At 48.8% G+C, this 22,229-nt stretch overlaps 1 protein-coding gene across 3 annotated transcripts in view; it reads right to left on the reverse strand.

Moving 5' to 3' along the window:
- Positions 1 to 696: 696 nt before the first annotated feature.
- The window catches only part of KLHL18 (kelch like family member 18), a 50,204-nt gene continuing 28,671 nt past the window's right edge, over positions 697 to 22,229 (reverse strand). For all 3 annotated transcript variants that reach the window (XM_088466421.1, XM_088466420.1, XM_088466422.1), the window contains 3 exons: positions 10,454 to 10,558; positions 6,301 to 6,412; positions 697 to 4,090 (listed from right to left, as the gene is read on the reverse strand). In XM_088466421.1, coding sequence (XP_088322547.1) covers positions 3,704 to 4,090; positions 6,301 to 6,412; positions 10,454 to 10,558 — 604 coding nt within the window. In that variant the 3' untranslated portion in view covers positions 697 to 3,703. The remainder of the gene's footprint in view (positions 4,091 to 6,300; positions 6,413 to 10,453; positions 10,559 to 22,229) is intronic.

The raw sequence follows: 22,229 nt of genomic DNA on the forward strand, positions 1-22,229 counted from the left end.
AGCAGTGATTCAAGGCCTGGACACGGTGCAGCACGTAAGGGTTACGGAGCAATGATCCAGGGCCTGATCACGGTGCAGCACGTAAAGGTTACGGAGCAATGGTCCAGGGCCTGATCACGGTGCAGCACGTAAGGGTTACGGAGCAATGATCCAGGGCCTGATCACGGTGCAGCACGTAAGGGTTACGGGGCAATGATCCAGGGCCTGATCACGGTGCAGCACGTAAGGGTTACGGAGCAGTGATCCAAGGCCTGATCGCGGTGCAACACGTAAGGGTTACGGAGCAGTGATCCAAGGCCTGGACACAGTGCAGCACGTAAGGGTTACGGAGCAATGATCCAGGGCCTGATCACGGTGCAGCACGTAAGGGTTACGGAGCAATGATCCAGGGCCTGATCACGGTGCAGCACGTAAAGGTTACGGAGCAATGGTCCAGGGCCTGATCACGGTGCAGCACGTAAGGGTTACGGAGCAATGATCCAAGGCCTGATCACGGTGAAGCACGTAAGGGTTACGGAGCAATGATCCAAGGCCTGATCACGGTGCAGCACGTAAGAGTTACGGAGCAATGATCCAAGGCCTGATCACGGTGTAGCACGTAAGGGTTACGGAGCAATGATCCAGGGCCTGATCACGGTGCAGCACGTAAGGGTTACGGAGCAATGATCCAGGGCCTGATCACGGTGCAGCACGTAAGGGTTACGGAGCAATGATCCAGGGCCTGATCACGGTGCAGCACGTAAGGGTTACGGAGCAATGATCCAAGGCCTGATCACGGTGCAGCACGTAAGGGTTACGGAGCAATGATCCAGGGCCTGATCACGGTGCAGCACGTAAGGGTTACGGGGCAATGATTCAAGGCCTGGACACGGTGCAGCACGTAAGGGTTACGGAGCAATGATCCAGGGCCTGATCACGGTGCAGCACGTAAGGGTTACGGAGCAGTGATCCAAGGCCTGATCGCGGTGCAACACGTAAGGGTTACGGAGCAGTGATCCAAGGCCTGATCACGGTGCAGCACGTAAGGGTTACGGAGCAATGATCCAAGGCCTGATCACGGTGCAGCACGTAAGGGTTACGGAGCAATGATCCAAGGCCTGATCACGGTGCAGCACGTAAGGGTTACGGAGCAGTGATCCAGGGTCTGATCACGGTGCAGCACGTAAGGGTTACGGAGCAATGATCCAGGGCCTGATCACGGTGCAGCACGTAAGGGTTACGGAGGAATGATCCAGGGCCTGAACACGGTGCAGCACGTAAGGGTTACGGAGGAATGATCCAGGGCCTGAACACGGTGCTTGTACAACCACAGTGATCTGACATTTAGGAGTGCCTCCATATATGACCAATGTTCTCCATGACAGACCCCGTGTGCAGACTTCTTACGGAAGAGACCAGCAATCCACAGATCCATGTTGCGCAATACAGAGCTAAATGCCAACCTGCACCCCACCTTACGCAGTACGCGCCCCACCTCAGTGTACTGTGCTTCATTATTACATTTAAAAGGCGTTTTTAGAAAATAAATTTACAATTGCAAATATTTATAAGATGCAAATAGGACGAACTTTTATTGGATTTAATGGTCAATAAAAGGTTCGGATAAACTTGAGAGATTATTCTGCAGAGATGAATTATTGTTCCTCTATAAATGAGTAGAAAGGACAGAAGCAGGGGACACAATACTGTGTATTGGAAGAAAAATTTTATATTTAAAACCTCCAATAGAACAGTGCCCCCTTGTGGCCGTTTATGAGAAAACAGGAGCATGGCTTCCACTACATGACCAAATGTCTCAGCACATCTGAGGGAGGCGGTACACTGAATACGCTCCTCACGATACTTGTTGCTTGAAATAAAACCAAGGGATCAGAAGAGGCGGCCATTAATCTTACATGACACTGTGGTTACGTAACAAACCTATTATCTACCCCAGCCAGGACACTAGAGCGCTATGCGATTTATTTTACTTGTGCGACTGGTACTGCAGCGCGATTAATCGGTTTTAGTGCCAGTGACAAATCAGCAGCAGAAGCAACGTATATTATTTACAATACAATCATATACCAGATGGGCTGTCACCCCATCGCTTGGAGAGGCTCCAAGACCCAATATAACGGGTGCAGGGCGTGCGGTACACAGGGGCCCCTGGGTCCAGGGGGGCCCGAACCGCACACACTTTTTTTTTTTTTCATACTTACTTCTCCGAAGTCTGATGAAGTAGCGCTAAACTCCTGGAAAATGGCCGCCGCGGGCATTTTCCTGGCGTTTTGTGCATGTGCAGTAGGAAATCACTGAGAAAATGTCTGCCGCGCCATTTTCCCAGTGATCTGCGCATACCGCTGCTGTCATTTCGCTGACGGTAGCCGGGGAGAGAAGAGGGGGCCCCGGACGGGTAGTGAACACGGGCCCCCTTCTCTCAATACGCCCATGACGAGGACGCCATTTGTTTCAGTTAATTCACTTAGGCAGCCATTTTGTTGTGGCTAATATTATTGCCAAAAACGCTCAGAAATTGTCAGGTTTTTTTTTATGATTGATTTAGATCAAGAAAATCTATTTCTAACTCATCCAACCCTGATAGAAACTTTTTAAAACACATTATACCATAAAAATAGCAATATTACATTGTACATTAACTACTACTATAAACACTTTCAAACTATTTAACCATTCCTAACCTGCGGTCCTGTACTTGATCTGGAATATTGATACAAGACCATCGGTTATGGATGGTTAAATAGTTATAACAGTCCCGTATCGAAACGGGATCACTATAATCGAAAGGACACACGGAATCAGATATATTAATATTGATTCGGAAAAAAAAAACCCCTCCCTCTATATATCGGGAAAACAAAATCGGACAGCGTGGCTCGCGGATGGGCTGAGGGCTGTTGGATTTGACATTTACCCAGCGCCAGGCAAGTGGTTAATATTCCTGACATTTACAGCAGACTAGGATTCTCAGTGTAGTGACCAGTCCCCTATTGACTATGGGGGCATGACGGGCCTCCCCTGGATATGGGGGCATGACGGGCCTCCCCTGGATATGGGGGCATGACGGGCCTCCCCTGGATATGGGGGCATGACGGGCCTCCCCTGGATATGGGGGCATGACGGGCCTCCCCTGGATATGGGGGCATGACGGGCCTCCTCTGGATATGGGGGCATGACGGGCCTCCCCTGGATATGGGGGCATGACGGGCACATTAAGCCAATGGGAGACTTAGTATACATTCCACAGAGCACCTAAAGAGCAAGAAGCACCTAGAGAGGTTTTTGGATCAGGAAACTATGGCACTATCATCACAATAACTTTTACAACCTTCAGATATACAGTAAGTAATAATTGCAAGCTCCCGGGCAGGCGAATCACAACACACAGATCACTTTGGTGCAGAAGCTATATACGAGTTCAGAAACGTCGCGGTCCAGGCAGGGGCGGATTATACCTGGCCCTCTGGACGGTCTTCTCTTACATGGGGAGGAGAAGACCTTTATAGAGCAGTCATACATTCGTTATAACGGTACAGAAGATCTGAACATTATCACGGTCTTAGGAAGGAAACACAAGGGTATAACACAGCGGAACGCGAGCACCTGGAGATGGACCTCAAGTCTTCACTTTCACATTAATAAAAACAGACGTGGAGCCCGTTCCTGGAATTCTGGGATATGTTCTCGGAGTGGTCCCACGCTGCTATATGGTAAGAAGCGGTATACACCCCACCCCAACGCCACCTTCGTGGCACACCATGGGGGCCATGAACGTCCAGCGATTGGTCTCGGAGTCGTACATCTCTACAGAGTTCAAGTTGGACTGACCGTCGTAGCCGCCCACGGCATACAGGCGGCCACAATTAGCTACGAGAGAGACGCGGCTGCGCCGGGTGTTCATGGGGGTAATGAGGTACCACTGGTCCGCCATGGAGTTATAAACCTCTGCGACGCTCAAGAAGGCGGAGCCGTCATATCCGCCACAGATAAACATTTTGCTGCCCAATGAAGCGGACCCATGACGGCAGCGTTTGTTTAGCATGCTGGCTACGGGGTACCACGTGGTGGCGTGTTGGTTGTAATATTCCATCTGTGGAAGGTAACAGAGGTAATGTAAGTGGTACATAGTATAATCTAACATCCAGATGTAGGACTCATTAGTACATACAACTATCCCTCCTCTATACAGTACTAAGGGCCTGCTAATCCTAACAGTAAGGTTATTCTCAAAATTCACTTGTCAATGATGCTTCGCTCTCCCATATCCTCCCCTGCGCCCGGGCCTCCCACCAGCGCCCGGGCCTCCCACCAACATTGCCAGATTCCAATAACACGGTTTCCAATCTAATCTCTTTTTTTTTTTAAACTCGATACATTTGTATTACAGAAAAGCATGGTAGGGTACAATTACAATGATCTCTTAAAACACTTTTCTTAATGTCTGCGACACCTGTATAAGTGAGAGAGGGGAGACGCCGAAATCACAGGAGTTTATATATACAACCCATGGCCACGACATTAGTATAGTTATATCCTGCAGTCAGGGGTTACGTCAGAGGTTCCCAAATACGAGCCTCAAGGCTCCCCAACAGTTCAGGTTTTAGAGATATCCATGGTTGAGCAGAGGTGGTTAAATCAAATTGACCGAGGTACCATACATGTCACCTGTGGTCAAGCATGGATATCCTTAAAACCTGGACTGTTTGGGAGCCTCTGGGTTAAGTACATGTGTAGGTTTTTGTAATCTATATCTATCTATCTATCTATCTATCTATATATATATATATATGCACTTCAAGAAAAGAAAACTATTAATTTTAGTGTGAACGTCCCGCACTGGTTATAGTAGTGAACGCGTGCAATGGTCATAGTAGTGAACGCGTGCACTGGTCATAGTAGTGAACGCACGCACTGGTCATAGTAGTGAACGCACGCACTGGTCATAGTAGTGAACGCACGCACTGGTCATAGTAGTGAACGCACGCACTGGTCATAGTAGTGAACGCACGCACTGGTCATAGTAGTGAACGCACGCACTGGTCATAGTAGTGAACGCACGCACTGGTCATAGTAGTGAACGCACGCACTGGTCATAGTAGTGAACGCACGCACTGGTCATAGTAGTGAACGCACGCACTGGTCATAGTAGTGAACGCACGCACTGGTCATAGTAGTGAACGCACGCACTGGTCATAGTAGTGAACGCACGCACTGGTCATAGTAGTGAACGCACGCACTGGTCATAGTAGTGAACGCACGCACTGGTCATAGTAGTGAACGCACGCACTGGTCATAGTAGTGAACGCACGCACTGGTCATAGTAGTGAACGCACGCACTGGTCATAGTAGTGAACGCACGCACTGGTCATAGTAGTGAACGCACGCACTGGTCATAGTAGTGAACGCACGCACTGGTCATAGTAGTGAACGCACGCACTGGTCATAGTAGTGAACGCACGCACTGGTCATAGTAGTGAACGCACGCACTGGTCATAGTAGTGAACGCACGCACTGGTCATAGTAGTGAACGCACGCACTGGTCATAGTAGTGAACGCACGCACTGGTCATAGTAGTGAACGCACGCACTGGTCATAGTAGTGAACGCACGCACTGGTCATAGTAGTGAACGCACGCACTGGTCATAGTAGTGAACGCACGCACTGGTCATAGTAGTGAACGCACGCACTGGTCATAGTAGTGAACGCACGCACTGGTCATAGTAGTGAACGCACTCACTGGTCATAGTAGTGAACGCACGCACTGGTCATAGTAGTGAACGCACGCACTGGTCATAGTAGTGAACGCACGCACTGGTCATAGTAGTGAACGCACGCACTGGTCATAGTAGTGAACGCACGCACTGGTCATAGTAGTGAACGCACGCACTGGTCATAGTAGTGAACGCACGCACTGGTCATAGTAGTGAACGCACGCACTGGTCATAGTAGTGAACGCACGCACTGGTCATAGTAGTGAACGCACGCACTGGTCATAGTAGTGAACGCACGCACTGGTCATAGTAGTGAACGCACGCACTGGTCATAGTAGTGAACGCACGCACTGGTCATAGTAGAGAACGCACGCACTGGTCATAGTAGAGAACGCACGCACTGGTCATAGTAGAGAACGCACGCACTGGTCATAGTAGAGAACGCACGCACTGGTCATAGTAGAGAACGCACGCACTGGTTATAGTAGTGAACGCATGCACTGGTCATAGTAGAGAACGCATGCACTGGTTATAGTAGAAAACCATGATCACGGTGCAATGGTTATATGGAGGGAGACCAGACACATACAGTGTTGAAGATCTGTAGCCCATCGTGTCCACCTGATACGTAAATCCGGCCTTCGAACACCGTCACCCCGGCTGCACTGCGATTGGAGCTCATGGGAGTTACCACAGTCCATCTGATAATAGAAGGTATGAGGTCAGTGTATGATGTAATCGCCTGAGCCCTCATATGAAGTAATACCCAGCGGGCAGCATTTCCAGAAAGTGAAGTAAGGAAACAATTAGCGGTGGCACATGGTTGTTACAGGGGAAATGGGGGCATCAGCCGGCACTGGTCATGTGCCAGGGAGACCAGACAAACAATCTTATCCATAGCTCCAGCTGGCAGCTGCCTACTGAGTATTTCTCCCAGTTCCCAGAGCAGAACCATACAGAGATCACTGTACCTAGTGAGCACTCGCTCTGTACAGGCCGGAGCTGTGGTATATACTGTACAAAGGTCTTAGGCAGCTGCGGGGGAAATGCTGCACCGTAAGAATGCTTTTAATAATAGAAGTGTTAATCGTTTATTTTGATCAATGAACAAAATGCAAAGTGAATGAACAGCAGATAAATCTACATCAAATCAATATTTGGTGTGACCACCCATTGCCTTCAAAACAGCATCAGTTCTTCTGGGTACACTTGCACACAGTTTTTGAAGGAACTCGGCAGAGAGATTGTTCCGAACATCTTAGAGAACGAAGCACAGATCGTCTTTGGATGTAGGATTGCTCAGATCCTGATGTAGATTTCTCTTCTGTTCATTCACTTTGCATTTTGTTAATTGATAAAAAGAAACTATTAACACTTCTATTATTTAAGTCATTCTTACTTTGCAAAAGTGTTAGGCAAGTGTGGAAAATGCTGCACAGTACCTATATGTTAGGCAATAATGTCGACACTGCCGTCTAATACGGACCATTTTCAAATGTTCATAATTTCGTTATTCAGCAGGTCAACAGTGATATGTCAGCATTGTTAGAATGTCGGCATACTGATTTTCTAGTCGTTCTGTTCCTAATGCTGACGGCAATGCTAAACCTAACTGCAACCAAAACACTAGAGGCAAGACAAACCTTGATGGCAACGCTAACGGTAACCCAAGCCCCCACGGTAATGCTATACCTAAAGGCGACAGAAACCCTGACGGCAACCCTAACGGTAACCCAAACCCCCCACGGTAACGCTATACCTAACGACAACAGAAACCCTGACAGCAACGCTAACGGTAACCCAAGCCCCCACGGTAATGCTATACCTAAAGGCGACAGAAACCCTGACGGCAACCCTAACGGTAACACAAACCCCCACAGTAATGCTATACCTGACGGCAACACTAACGGTAGCGCTAACGACAACCCACGCCCCCACGGTGCTGCTATACCGAACGGCAAAAGAAACCCTGACGGCAACCCTAACGGTATTGCTAACGACAACCATAATGGCAATGATAACCCTGACAGCAACAACACATTAGAAACTTGGAGGAGATCCATAAAATGTTATCTGAAGAGAAGGGGGCACAGCAGCAGCCATTATGTGGGTGTCTGGTCAGAGAGCCCTTTATTGAGGTGAGGTGGGGGTAGGGGTTACCCTTCTCTATAATGTCAGCTATACAATGTCCCTATAGCCTACAATGCAATAAAGGCCAGTCACTAAACGTAGATTAGAGCATGTGGGATATGTTAGCGTAGAGTTACATGAATCACTAAGCCCTAATGTCACTGCATTGTCTGCTCATACAGGAGGGAGGCAGAAACACTCCACACACAGCCCCCCGGGAACCAGTCTATAGGGCGAGGATCCACACACCGCCCCCTGGGAACCAGCCTATAGGGCGAGGATCCACACACCGCCACCCGGGAACCAGCCTATAGGGCGAGGATCCACACACAGCCTCCCGGGAACCAGTCTATAGGGCGAGGATCCACACACAGCCCCCCGGGAACCAGTCTATAGGGCGAGGATTTACACACAGCCTCCCGGGAACCAGTCTATAGGGCGAGGATCCACACACAGCCTCCCGGGAATCAGTCTATAGGGCGAGGATCCACACACAGCCTCCCGGGAATCAGCCTATAAGGTGAGGATCCACACACCGCCCCCCGGGAACCAGCCTATAAGGTGAGGATCCACACACCGCCCCCCGGGAACCAGCCTATAAGGTGAGGATCCACACACAGCCTCCCGGGAACCAGTCTATAAAGGCGAGGATCCACACACCGCCTCCCGGGAACCAGCCTATAGGGCGAGGATCCACACACCGCCTCCCGGGAACCAGCCTATAGGGCGAGGATCCACACACCGCCCCCCGGGAACCAGCCTATAGGGCGAGGATCCACACACCGCCCCCCGGGAACCAGCCTATAAGGTGAGGATCCACACACCGCCCCCCGGGAACCAGCCTATAAGGTGAGGATCCACACACAGCCTCCCGGGAACCAGTCTATAAAGGCGAGGATCCACACACCGCCTCCCGGGAACCAGCCTATAGGGCGAGGATCCACACACCGCCTCCCGGGAACCAGCCTATAGGGCGAGGATCCACACACCGCCTCCCGGGAACCAGCCTATAGGGCGAGGATCCACACACCGCCCCCCGGAAACCAGCCTATAAGGTGAGGATCCACACACCGCCCCCCGGGAACCAGCCTATAAGGTGAGGATCCACACACAGCCTCCCGGGAACCAGTCTATAAAGGCGAGGATCCACACACCGCCTCCCGGGAACCAGCCTATAGGACGAGGATCCACACACAGCCTCCCGGGAACCAGCCTATAGGGCGAGGATCCACACACCGCCTCCCGGGAACCAGCCTATAGGGCGAGGATCCACACACCGCCCCCCGGGAACCAGCCTATAAGGCGAGGATCCACACACGGCCTCCCGGGAACCAGCCTATAGGGCGAGGATCCACACACAGCCTCCCGGGAACCAGTCTATAGGGCGAGGATCCACACACAGCCTCCCGCGAACCAGTCTATAGGGCGAGGATCCACACACCGCCTCCCGGGAACCAGCCTATAGGGCGAGGATCCACACACAGCCTCCCGGGAACCAGTCTATAGGGCGAGGATCCACACACAGCCTCCCGGGAACCAGTCTATAGGGCGAGGATCCACACACAGCCTCCCGGGAACCAGTCTATAGGGCGAGGATCCACACACCGCCTCCCGGGAACCAGCCTATAGGGAGAGAATCCACAAATAGCCTCCCGGGAACCAGCCTATAGGGCGAGGATCCACACACCGCCTCCCGGGAACCAGCCTATAGGGCGAGGATCCACAAACAGCCTCCCGGGAACCAGTCTATAGGGCGAGGATCCACACACAGCCTCCCGGGAACCAGTCTATAGGGCGAGGATCCACACACAGCCTCTCGTGAACCAGCCTATAGGACGAGGATCCACACACAGCCTCCCGGGAACCAGTCTATAGGGCGAGGATCCACACACAGCCTCCTCCCGGGAACCAGTCTATAGGGCGAGGATCCACACACAGCCTCCTCCCGGGAACCAGTCTATAGGGCGGGGATCCACACACAGCCTCCTCCCGGGAACCAGTCTATAGGGCGAGGATCCACACACCGCCTCCCGGGAACCAGTCTATAGGGTGAGGATCCACACATAGCCTTCCGGGTACCAGCCTATAAGGCGAGTATCTGGCCTTTGTTTTTCACTTTTAAAATCTTTTCCACCCTTTAACTCTTTATCTCTCCCTAGTAATGAAATCTTGCATGTGCACCAATCCGCAGAATTAGGCGCATCCCTCCGCTGCGCACTGATCAGACAATGCCCCTGATCCGCCCAACTCCTCCCCTAGTCTGTGCAAATTACTTCTCTGCTCTGTAAAGCTGTGCAGCTTAGGGGAGATCTAGGAGGTTTTGGCACAGTCTCCCGGCTGTTTCCTGATTATGACTGCGGCTCTGTATAATTACAGTTGTATATACGCTGACTTGGAGGATAAAAGCCCTGGTCTCCTCTTCCTTCCAGCGGGTATGAAAGAGAAGCTTCTATGCTGCAGTATACAACGTTAGGTGTATGGTCTGGTGTCAGGTTGTTAGGGGGGGGGGGGGGGGAGAAGCAGGGTTTACATTCATGTTTACGTTCAGAAACAGGTTATCTGGCAGATGGCTGTAAGCGAGTGCTCGGTCCCGAGTGCAGAATCTGACTTACTTGTCTGTCTCCGGTGAGTAAGTCTCCACAGAGTTCAGGGAGCAGTTGCCGTCGTACCCCCCGCAGACATAGATCTGTCCGTCCAGGACCACTGTGCCCATCGCACTGGAATCACAAGAGCCAGGTATTTCACCACTGACCATGATAATGGGGGTCGCACAAACCAAATCACACCAAGGTGTACAGTAGGGTCGATTTTAATTGATTAAAAATCAGTCAAGATCGATGTTGTGTTTCAGAGGCTAAATCACACATTTACTAATGGACGATTCTTTCATTTTGATTTTTAAGGGTTAGTAAATGTGCGATATAGCCCATGAAACAACACCGATGTTGATCGATTTTTAGTTGATTAAAATGGACATTTGGAAAATTTACCCCCAGGTGTCTGACACGTTAGGGTCTACTGTACGTAACTCATTATTTCCAAGGTATTAAATAGGAACTTTTCGCTGTTTTCTCTTGGCAACCCTCAAGGGGCATTACATATAATGGATCATAGCGGATAAAGGGGCCAGTACATACAATGCATCATAGCGGATAGAGGGGCCATTACATACATTGGATCATAGCGGATAGAGGGGCCATTACATACAGTTTATCATAGCGGATAGAGGGGCCATTACATACAGTGCATCAAAGCGGATAGAGGGGCCATTACATACAGTTTATCATAGCGGATAGAGGGGCCATTACATACAGTGCATCAAAGCGGATAGAGGGGCCATTACATACAGTGCATCATAGCGGATAGAGGGGCCATTACATACAGTGCATCATAGCGGATAGAGCGGCCATTACATACAGTGTATCATAGCGGATAGAGGGGCCATTACAAACAATGTATCAAAGCGGATAGAGGGACCATTACATACAGTGCATCATAGCGGATAGAGGGGCCATTACATACAGTGCATCATAGCGGATAGAGGGGCCATTACATACAATGGATCATAGAGGATAGTGGGGTCATTACACACAATGAATCATAGCGGATAGAGGGGCCAGTACATACAATGCATCATAGCGGATAGAGGGGCCATTACATACAGTGCATCATAGCGGATAGAGGGGCCATTACATACAATACATCATAGCGCTTAGCGGATAGAGGGGCCATTACATACAGTGTATCATAGCAGATAGAGGGGCCATTACAAACAATGTATCAAAGTGGATAGAGGGGCCATTACATACAGTGCATCATAGCGGATAGAGGGGCCATTACATACAGTGCATCATAGCGGATAGAGGGGCCATTACATACAATGCATCATAGCGCTTAGCGGATAGAGGGGACATTACATACAGTGCATCATAGCGGATAGAGGGGCCATTACATACAATACATCATAGTGCTTAGCGGATAGAGGGGCCATTACATACAGTGTATCATAGCAGATAGAGGGGCCATTACAAACAATGTATCAAAGTGGATAGAGGGGCCATTACATACAGTGCATCATAGCGGATAGAGGGGCCATTACATACAGTGCATCATAGCGGATAGAGGGGCCATTACATACAATGCATCATAGCGCTTAGCGGATAGAGGGGACATTACATACAGTGCATCATAGCGGATAGAGGGGCCATTACAGACAATGTATCACAGTGCTTAGCGGATAGAGGGGCCATTACATACAATGCATCATAGCGCTTAGCGGATAGAGGGGCCATTACATACAGTTCATCATAGCAGATAGAGGGGCCAGTACATACAGTGCATCATAGCGGATAGAGGGGCCATTACATACAGTGCATCATAGCAGATAGAGGAGCCATTACATACAGTGCATCATAGCGGATAGAGGGGCCATTACATACAGTGCTTCATAGCGGATAGAGGGGCCATTACATACAGTGCATCATAGCGGATAGAGGGGCCATTACATACAGTGCATCATAGCGGATAGAGGGGCCATTACATACAATGCATCATAGCGGATAGAGAGGCCATTACATACAGTGCATCATAGCGGATAGAGGGGCCATTACATACAGTGCATCATAGCGGACAGAGGGGCCATTACATACAGTGCATCATAGCGGATAGAGGGGCCATTACTTACAATGCATCATAGCGGATAGAGGGGCCATTACATACAGTGCATCATAGCGGATAGAGGGGCCATTACATACAATGCATCATAGCGGATAGAGGGGCCATTACATACAATGGATCATAGCGGATAGAGGGGCCATTACATACAATGCATCATAGCGGATAGAGGAGCCATTACATACATTGGATCATAGCGGGTAGAGGGGCCATTACATACAGTGCATCATAGCGGATAGAGAGGCCATTACATACATTGGATCATAGCGGATTGAGGGGCCATTACATACAGTTTATCATAGCGGATAGAGGGGCCATTACATACAATGCATCATAGCGGATAGAGGGGCCATTACATACAATGCATCATAGCGCTTAGCGGATAGAGGGGCCATTACATACAATGAATCATAGCGGATAGAGGGGCCATTACATACAGTGCATCATAGCGGATAGAGGGGCCATTACATACAGTGCATCATAGCGGATAGAGGGGCCATTAGATACAATGCATCATAGCGCTTAGCGGATAGAGGGGCCATTACATACAATGCATCATAGCCGATAGAGGGGCCATTACAAACAATGTATCACAGTGCTTAGCGGATAGAGGGGCCATTACATACACTGCATCATAGCGGATAGAGGGGCCATTACATACACTGCATCATAGCGGATAGAGGGGCCATTACATACAGTGCATCATAGCGGATAGAGGGGCCATTACAAACAATGTATCAAAGCGGATAGAGGGGCCATTACATACAGTGCATCATAGCGGATAGAGGGGCCATTACATACAGTGCATCATAGCAGATAGAGGGGCCATTACATACAATGCATCATAGCGCTTAGCGGATAGAGGGGCCATTACATACAGTGCATCATAGCGGATAGAGGGGCCATTACAAACAATGTATCACAGTGCTTAGCGGAGAGGGGCCATTACAATGCATCATAGCGCTTAGCGGATAGAGGGGCCATTACATACAAAACATCATAGCGCTTAGCGGATAGAGGGGCCAGTACATACAGTGCATCATAGCGGATAGAGGGGCCATTACATACAGTGCATCATAGCAGATAGAGGAGCCATTACATACAGTGCATCATAGCGGATAGAGGGGCCATTACATACAGTGCATCATAGCGGATAGAGGGGCCATTACATACAGTGAATCATAGCGGATAGAGGGGCCATTACATACAGTGCATCATAGCGGATAGAGGGGCCATTACATACAATGCATCATAGCGGATAGAGAGGCCATTACATACAGTGCATCATAGCGGATAGAGGGGCCATTACATACAATGAATCATAGCGGATAGAGGGGCCATTACATACAGTGCATCATAGCGGACAGAGGGGCCATTACATACAGTGCATCATAGCGGATAGAGGGGCCATTACATACAATGCATCATAGCGGATAGAGGGGCCATTACATACAGTGCATCATAGCGGATAGAGGGGCCATTACATACAATGCATCATAGCGGATAGAGGGGCCATTACATACAGTGCATCATAGCGGATAGAGGGGCCATTACATACAATGGATCATAGCGGATAGAGGGGCCATTACATACAATGCATCATAGCGGATAGAGGAGCCATTACATACATTGGATCATAGCGGGTAGAGGGGCCATTACATACAGTGCATCATAGCGGATAGAGAGGCCATTACATACATTGGATCATAGCGCTTAGCGGATAGAGGGGCCATTACATACAGTGCATCATAGCGCTTAGCGGATAGAGGGGGCCATTACATACAGTGCATCATAGCGGATAGAGGGGCCATTACAAACAATGTATCACAGTGCTTAGCGGATAGAGGGGCCATTACATACAATGAATCATAGCGGATAGAGGGGCCATTACATACACTGCATCATAGCGGATAGAGGGGCCATTACATACAGTGCATCATAGCGCTTAGCGGATAGAGGGGCCATTACATACAGTGCATCATAGCGGATAGAGGGGCCATTACATACAGTGCATCATAGCGGATAGAAGGGACATTACAAACAATGTATCAAAGCGGATAGAGGGGCCAGTACATACAGTGCATCATAGCGGATAGAGGGGCCATTACATACAGTGCATCATAGCGGATAGAGGGGCCATTACATACAATGCATCACAGCGCTTAGCGGGTAGAGGGGCCATTACATACAGTGCATCATAGCGGATAGAGGGGCCATTACAAACAATGTATCACAGTGCTTAGCAGATAGAGGGGCCATTACATACAATGCATCATAGCGCTTAGCGGATAGAGGGGCCATTACATACAGTGCATCATAGCGGATAGAGGGGCCAGTACATACAGTGCATCATAGCGGATAGAGGGGCCATTACATACAGTGCATCATAGCGGATAGAGGGGCCATTACATACAGTGCATCATAGCGGATAGAGGGGCCATTACATACAATGAATCATAGCGGATAGAGGGGCCATTACATACAGTGCATCATAGCGGATAGAGGGGCCATTACATACAGTGCATCATAGCGGATAGAGGGGCCATTACATACAATGAATCATAGCGGATAGAGGGGCCATTACATACAGTGCATCATAGCGGATAGAGGGGCCATTACATACAGTGCATCATAGCGGATAGAGGGGCCATTACAAACAATGTATCAAAGCGGATAGAGGGGCCATTACATACAGTGCATCATAGCGGATAGAGGGGCCATTACATACAGTGCATCATAGCGGATAGAGGGGCCATTACATACAATGCATCATAGCGCTTAGCGGATAGAGGGGCCATTACATACAGTGCATCATAGCGGATAGAGGGGCCATTACAAACAATGTATCACAGTGCTTAGCGGATAGAGGGGCCATTACAATGCATCATAGCGCTTAGCGGATAGAGGGGCCATTACATACAAAACATCATAGCGCTTAGCGGATAGAGGGGCCAGTACATACAGTGCATCATAGCGGATAGAGGGGCCATTACATACAGTGCATCATAGCAGATAGAGGAGCCATTACATACAGTGCATCATAGCGGATAGAGGGGCCATTACATACAGTGCATCAAAGCGGATAGAGGGGCCATTACATACAGTGAATCATAGCGGATAGAGGGGCCATTACATACAGTGCATCATAGCGGATAGAGGGGCCATTACATACAATGCATCATAGCGCTTAGCGGATAGAGGGGCCATTACATACAATGCATCATAGCGCTTAGCGGATAGAGGGGCCATTACATACAATGCATCATAGCGGATAGAGAGGCCATTACATACAGTGCATCATAGCGGATAGAGGGGCCATTACATACAATGAATCATAGCGGATAGAGGGGCCATTACATACAGTGCATCATAGCGGACAGAGGGGCCATTACATACAGTGCATCATAGCGGATAGAGGGGCCATTACATACAATGCATCATAGCGGATAGAGGGGCCATTACATACAGTGCATCATAGCGGATAGAGGGGCCATTACATACAATGCATCATAGCGGATAGAGGGGCCATTACATACAGTGCATCATAGCGGATAGAGGGGCCATTACATACAATGGATCATAGCGGATAGAGGGGCCATTACATACAATGCATCATAGCGGATAGAGGAGCCTTTACATACATTGGATCATAGCGGGTAGAGGGGCCATTACATACAGTGCATCATAGCGGATAGAGAGGCCATTACATACATTGGATCATAGCGGATTGAGGGGCCATTACATACAGTTTATCATAGCGGATAGAGGGGCCATTACATACAATGGATCAAAGCGGATAGAGGGGCCATTACATACAGTGCATCATAGCGGATAGAGGGGCCATTACATACAGTGCATCATAGCGGATAGAGGGGCCATTACATACAATGCATCATAGCGCTTAGCGGATAGAGGGGCCATTACATACAGTGCATCATAGCGGATAGAGGGGCCATTACAAACAATGTATCACAGTGCTTAGCGGATAGAGGGGCCATTACATACAGTGCATCATAGCGGATAGAGGGGCCATTACATACAATGCATCATAGCGGATAGAGGGGCCATTACATACAGTGCATCATAGCGGATAGAGGGGCCATTACATACAATGCATCATAGCGGATAGAGGGGCCATTACATACAGTGCATCATAGCGGATAGAGGGGCCATTACATACAATGGATCATAGCGGATAGAGGGGCCATTACATACAATGCATCATAGCGGATAGAGGAGCCATTACATACAATGCATCATAGCGGATAGAGGGGCCATTACATACAATGGATCAAAGCGGATAGAGGGGCCATTACATACAGTGCATCATAGCGGATAGAGGGGCCATTACATACAGTGCATCATAGCGGATAGAGGGGCCATTACATACAATGCATCACAGCGCTTAGCGGATAGAGGGGCCATTACATACAGTGCATCATAGCGGATAGAGGGGCCATTACAAACAATGTATCACAGTGCTTAGCGGATAGAGGGGCCATTACAATGCATCATAGCGCTTAGCGGATAGAGGGGCCATTACATACAATGAATCATAGCAGATAGAGGGGCCATTACATACACTGCATCATAGCGGATAGAGGGTCCATTACAAACAATGTATCACAGTGCTTAGCGGATAGAGGAGCCATTACATACAATGCATCATAGCGCTTAGCGGATAGAAGGGCCATTACATACATTGGATCATAGCGGATAGAGGGGCCATTACAAACAGTGCATCATAGCGGATAGAGAGGCCATTACATACATTGGATCATAGCGGATTGAGGGGCCATTACATACAATGGATCATAGCGGACAGAGGGGCCATTACATACAATGCATCATAGCGGCTAGAGGGGCCATTACATACAATGCATCATAGCGGATAGAGGGGCCATTACATACAGTGCATCATAGCGGATAGAGGGGCCATTACAAACAATGTATCAAAGCGGATAGAGGGGCCATTACATACAGTGCATCATAGCGTATAGAGGGGCCATTACATACAGTGCATCATAGCGGATAGAGAGGCCATTACATACAATGCATCATAGCGCTTAGCGGATAGAGGGGCCATTACATACAGTGCATCATACCGGATAGAGGGGCCATTACAAACAATGTATCACAGTGCATAGCGGATAGAGGGGCCATTACATACAATGCATCATAGCGCTTAGCGGATAGAGGGGCCATTACATACAGTGCATCATAGCGGATAGAGGGGCCAGTACATACAGTGCATCATAGCGGATAAAGGGGCCATTACATACAGTGCATCATAGCGGATAGAGGGGCCATTACATACAGTGCATCATAGCGGATAGAGGGGCCATTACATACAATGCATCATAGCGGATAGAGGGGCCATTACATACAGTGCATCATAGCGGATAGAGGGGCCATTACATACAATGAATCATAGCGGATAGAGGGGCCATTACATACAGTGCATCATAGCGGATAGAGGGGCCATTACATACAATGAATCATAGCGGATAGAGGGGCCATTACATACAATGCATCATAGCGGATAGAGGGGCCATTACAAACAATGTATCACAGTGCTTAGCGGATAGAGGAGCCATTACATACAATGCATCATAGCGCTTAGCGGATAGAAGGGCCATTACATACATTGGATCATAGCGGATAGAGGGGCCATTACATACAATGCATCATAGCGGATAGAGGGGCCATTACATACAGTGCATCATAGCGGATAGAGGGGCCATTACATACAATGAATCATAGCGGATAGAGGGGCCATTACATACAGTGCATCATAGCGGATAGAGGGGCCATTACATACAATGAATAATAGCGGATAGAGGGGCCATTACATACACTGCATCATAGCGGATAGAGGGGCCAGTACATACAGTGCATCATAGCGGACAGTGGGGCCATTACATACAGTGCATCATAGCGGATAGAGGGGCCATTACATACAATGCATCAGAGCGGATAGAGGGGCCATTACATACAGTGCATCATAGCGGATAGAGGGGCCATTACATACAATGGATCATAGCGGATAGAGGGTCCGTTACATACAATGCATCATAGCGGATAGAGGGGCCATTACATACATTGGATCATAGCGGATAGAGGGGCCATTACATACAGTGCATCATAGCGGATAGAGAGGCCATTACATACAAAGGATCATAGCGGATTGAGGGGCCATTACATACAGTTTATCATAGCGGATAGAGGGGCCATTACATACAATGCATCATAGCGGATAGAGGGGCCATTACATACAATGGATCATAGCGGACAGAGGGGCCATTACATACAGTGCATCATAGCGGATAGAGAGGCCATTACATACATTGGATCATAGCGGATAGAGGGGCCATTACATACAGTTTATCATAGCGGATAGAGGGGCCATTACATACAGTGCATCATAGCGGATAGAGGGGCTATTACATACAGTGCATCATAGCGGATAGAGGGGCCATTACATACAATGGATCATAGAGGATAGTGGGGTCATTACATACAATGAATCATAGCGGATAGAGGGGCCAGTACATACAATGCATCATAGCGGATAGAGGGGCCATTACATACAGTGCATCATAGCGGATAGAGGGGCCATTACATACAGTGCATCATAGCGGATAGAGGGGCCATTACATACAGTGCATCATAGCGCTTAGTGGATAGAGGGGCCATTACATACAGTGCATCATAGCGGATAGAGGGGCCATTACAAACAATGTATCACAGCGCTTAGCGGATAGAGGGGCCATTACATACAATGCATCATAGCGCTTAGCGGATAGAGGGGCCATTACATACATTGCATCATAGCGGATAGAGGGGCCAGTGCATACAGTGCATCATAGCGGATAGAGGGGCAATTACATAGAGTGCATCATAGCGGATAGAGGGGCCATTACATAGAGTGCATCATAGCGGATAGAGGGGCCATTACATACAGTGCATCATAGCGGATAGAGGGGCCAGTACATACAATGAATCATAGCGGATAGAGGGGCCATTACATACACTGCATCATAGCGGATAGAGGGGCCAGTACATACAGTGCATCATAGCGGACAGTGGGGCCATTACATAGAGTGCATCATAGCGGACAGTGGGGCCATTACATACAATGCATCATAGCGGATAGAGAGGCCATTACATACAGTGCATCATAGCGGATAGGTAGCGGATAGAGGGGCCATTACATACAGTGCATCATAGCGGATAGAGGGGCCATTACATACAGTGCATCATAGCGGATAGAGGGGCCATTACATACAGTGCATCATAGCGGTTAGAGGGGCCATTACATACAGTGCATCATAGCGGTTAGAGGGGCCATTACATACAATGCATCATAGCGGATAGAGGGGCCAGTACATACATTGAATCATAGCGGATAGAGGGGCCATTACATACAGTGCATCATAGCGGATAGAGGGGCCATTACATACAATGAATAATAGCGGATAGAGGGGCCATTACATACAATGCATCATAGCGGATAGAGAGGCCAGTACATACAGTGCATCATAGCGGACAGTGGGGCCATTACATACAGTGTATCATAGAGGATAGTGGGGTCATTACATACAATGAATCATAGCGGATAGAGGGGCCAGTACATACAATGCATCATAGCGGATAGAGGGGCCATTACATACAGTGCATCATAGCGGATAGAGGGGCCATTACATACAATGCATCATAGCGCTTAGCGGATAGAGGGGCCATTACATACAGTGCATCATAGCGGATAGAGGGGCCAATACATACAGTGCATCATAGCTGATAGAGGGGCCATTACATACAGTGCATCATAGCGGATAGAGGGGCCATTACATACAGTGCATCATAGCGGATAGAGGGGCCATTACATACAGTGCATCATAGCGGATAGAGGGGCCATTACATACAGTGCATCATAGCGGATAGAGGGGCCATTACATACAGTGCATCATAGCGGATAGAGGGGCCATTACATACAGTGCATCATAGAGGATAGAGGGGCCATTACATACAGTGCATCATAGCGGATAGAGGGGCCATTACATACAATGCATCATAGCGGATAGAGGGGCCATTACATACAATGCATCATAGTGGATAGAGGGGCCATTATTTGTACTGTGGCCACATCCGTTTCCAGCTCTGCAGCTCTAAGACTCAGACACTAATCGGCTTCTCAGTTCATCCCCTCCGGCTACAAACATTTCAGTACAAAGTCCTGAGTGTTCCCAGCCTAATGCTCAGAGCAGGACCTAGACTATGGAGGCAATAAGGAAAGCGATAGGTGTCAGCGGATGCTTATGTCATAAATCCATCTGCTGCAAAACGTCAGGCTGCCCTAAATACACACAGAATGTTGTCAAGATTTAAAATGATATTTTTGAACCGCTTGTAAAGGTCTCACAATCGAGACCCGGTAATTTGAAACTTATGTGAAATAAAATACAGAGCCTTCCCGACAGCAGGTCACTGAGAGGATATAATGCAGAGCCTTCCCGACAGCAGGTTACTGAGAGGATATAATGCAGAGCCTTCCCGACAGCAGGTCACTGAGAGGATATAATGCAGAGCCTTCCAGACAGCAGGTCACTGAGAGGATATAATGCAGAGCCTTCCCGACGGCAGGTCACTGAGAGGATATAATGCAGAGCCTTCCCAGACGGCAGGTTACTGAGAGGATATAATGCAGAGCCTTCCCGACAGCAGGTCACTGAGAGGATATAATGCAGAGCCTTCCCGACAGCAGGTCACTGAGAGGATATAATGCAGAGCCTTCCCGACAGCAGGTCACTGAGAGGATATAATGCAGAGCCTTCCCGACAGCAGGTCACTGAGAGGATATAATGCAGAGCCTTCCCGACAGCAGATTACAAAGGGGATATAATGCAGAGCCTTTCCGGGCAGCACGTTACTGGGTGGATATAATACAGAGCCTTCCCGATAGCAGGTTACTGGGAGGATATAATGCAGAGCCTTCCTGATTTCAGGTTACTGGGGGGATATAATGCAGAGCCTTCCCGGACAGCAATTTATTGGGTAGATATAATGCAGAGCCTTCCCCATAGCAGGTTACTGGGAGAATATAATGCAAAGCCTTCCCCATAGCAGGTTACTGGGAGAATATAATGCAAAGCCTTCCCGACAGCAGGTTACAAAGGGGATATAATGCAGAGCCTTCCCGGGCAGCACGTTACTGGGTGGATATAATACAGAGCCTTCCCCATAGCAGGTTACTGGGAGAATATAATGCAGAGCCTTCCTGACTGCAGGTTGCTCGGGTGATATAATGCAGAGCCTTCCCGATAGCAGGTTACAAATGGAATTTATTTGTAGAGCCTTCCCGACAGCACGTTACTAGGTGGATATAATGCAGAGCCTTCCCGATAGCAGGTTACTGAGAGGATATAATGCAGAGCCTTCTCAGGTAGCACATTAGTGCGGGGATATAATGCAGAGCATTTCTGAGTAGCACATTACTGGGGGATATAATGCAGAGCCTTTTCAGGCAGCACATTACTGGGGGGGACATAATGCAGAGCATTTCCGGGTAGCACATTACTGGGGGATATAATGCAGAGCTTTCGCAGGCAGCATGTTACTGGGGGGACATAATGCAGAGCACTTCCAGGTAGCACATTACTGTGGGATATAATGCAGAGCCTTCCCGGGTAGCACATTACTGGGGGGATATAATGC

Source organism: Taudactylus pleione, unplaced genomic scaffold, assembly GCF_031769625.1.
Source record: "Taudactylus pleione unplaced genomic scaffold, aTauple2 ptg003125l, whole genome shotgun sequence".
In the NCBI taxonomy this organism is placed as follows: Eukaryota; Metazoa; Chordata; class Amphibia; order Anura; family Myobatrachidae; genus Taudactylus; species Taudactylus pleione.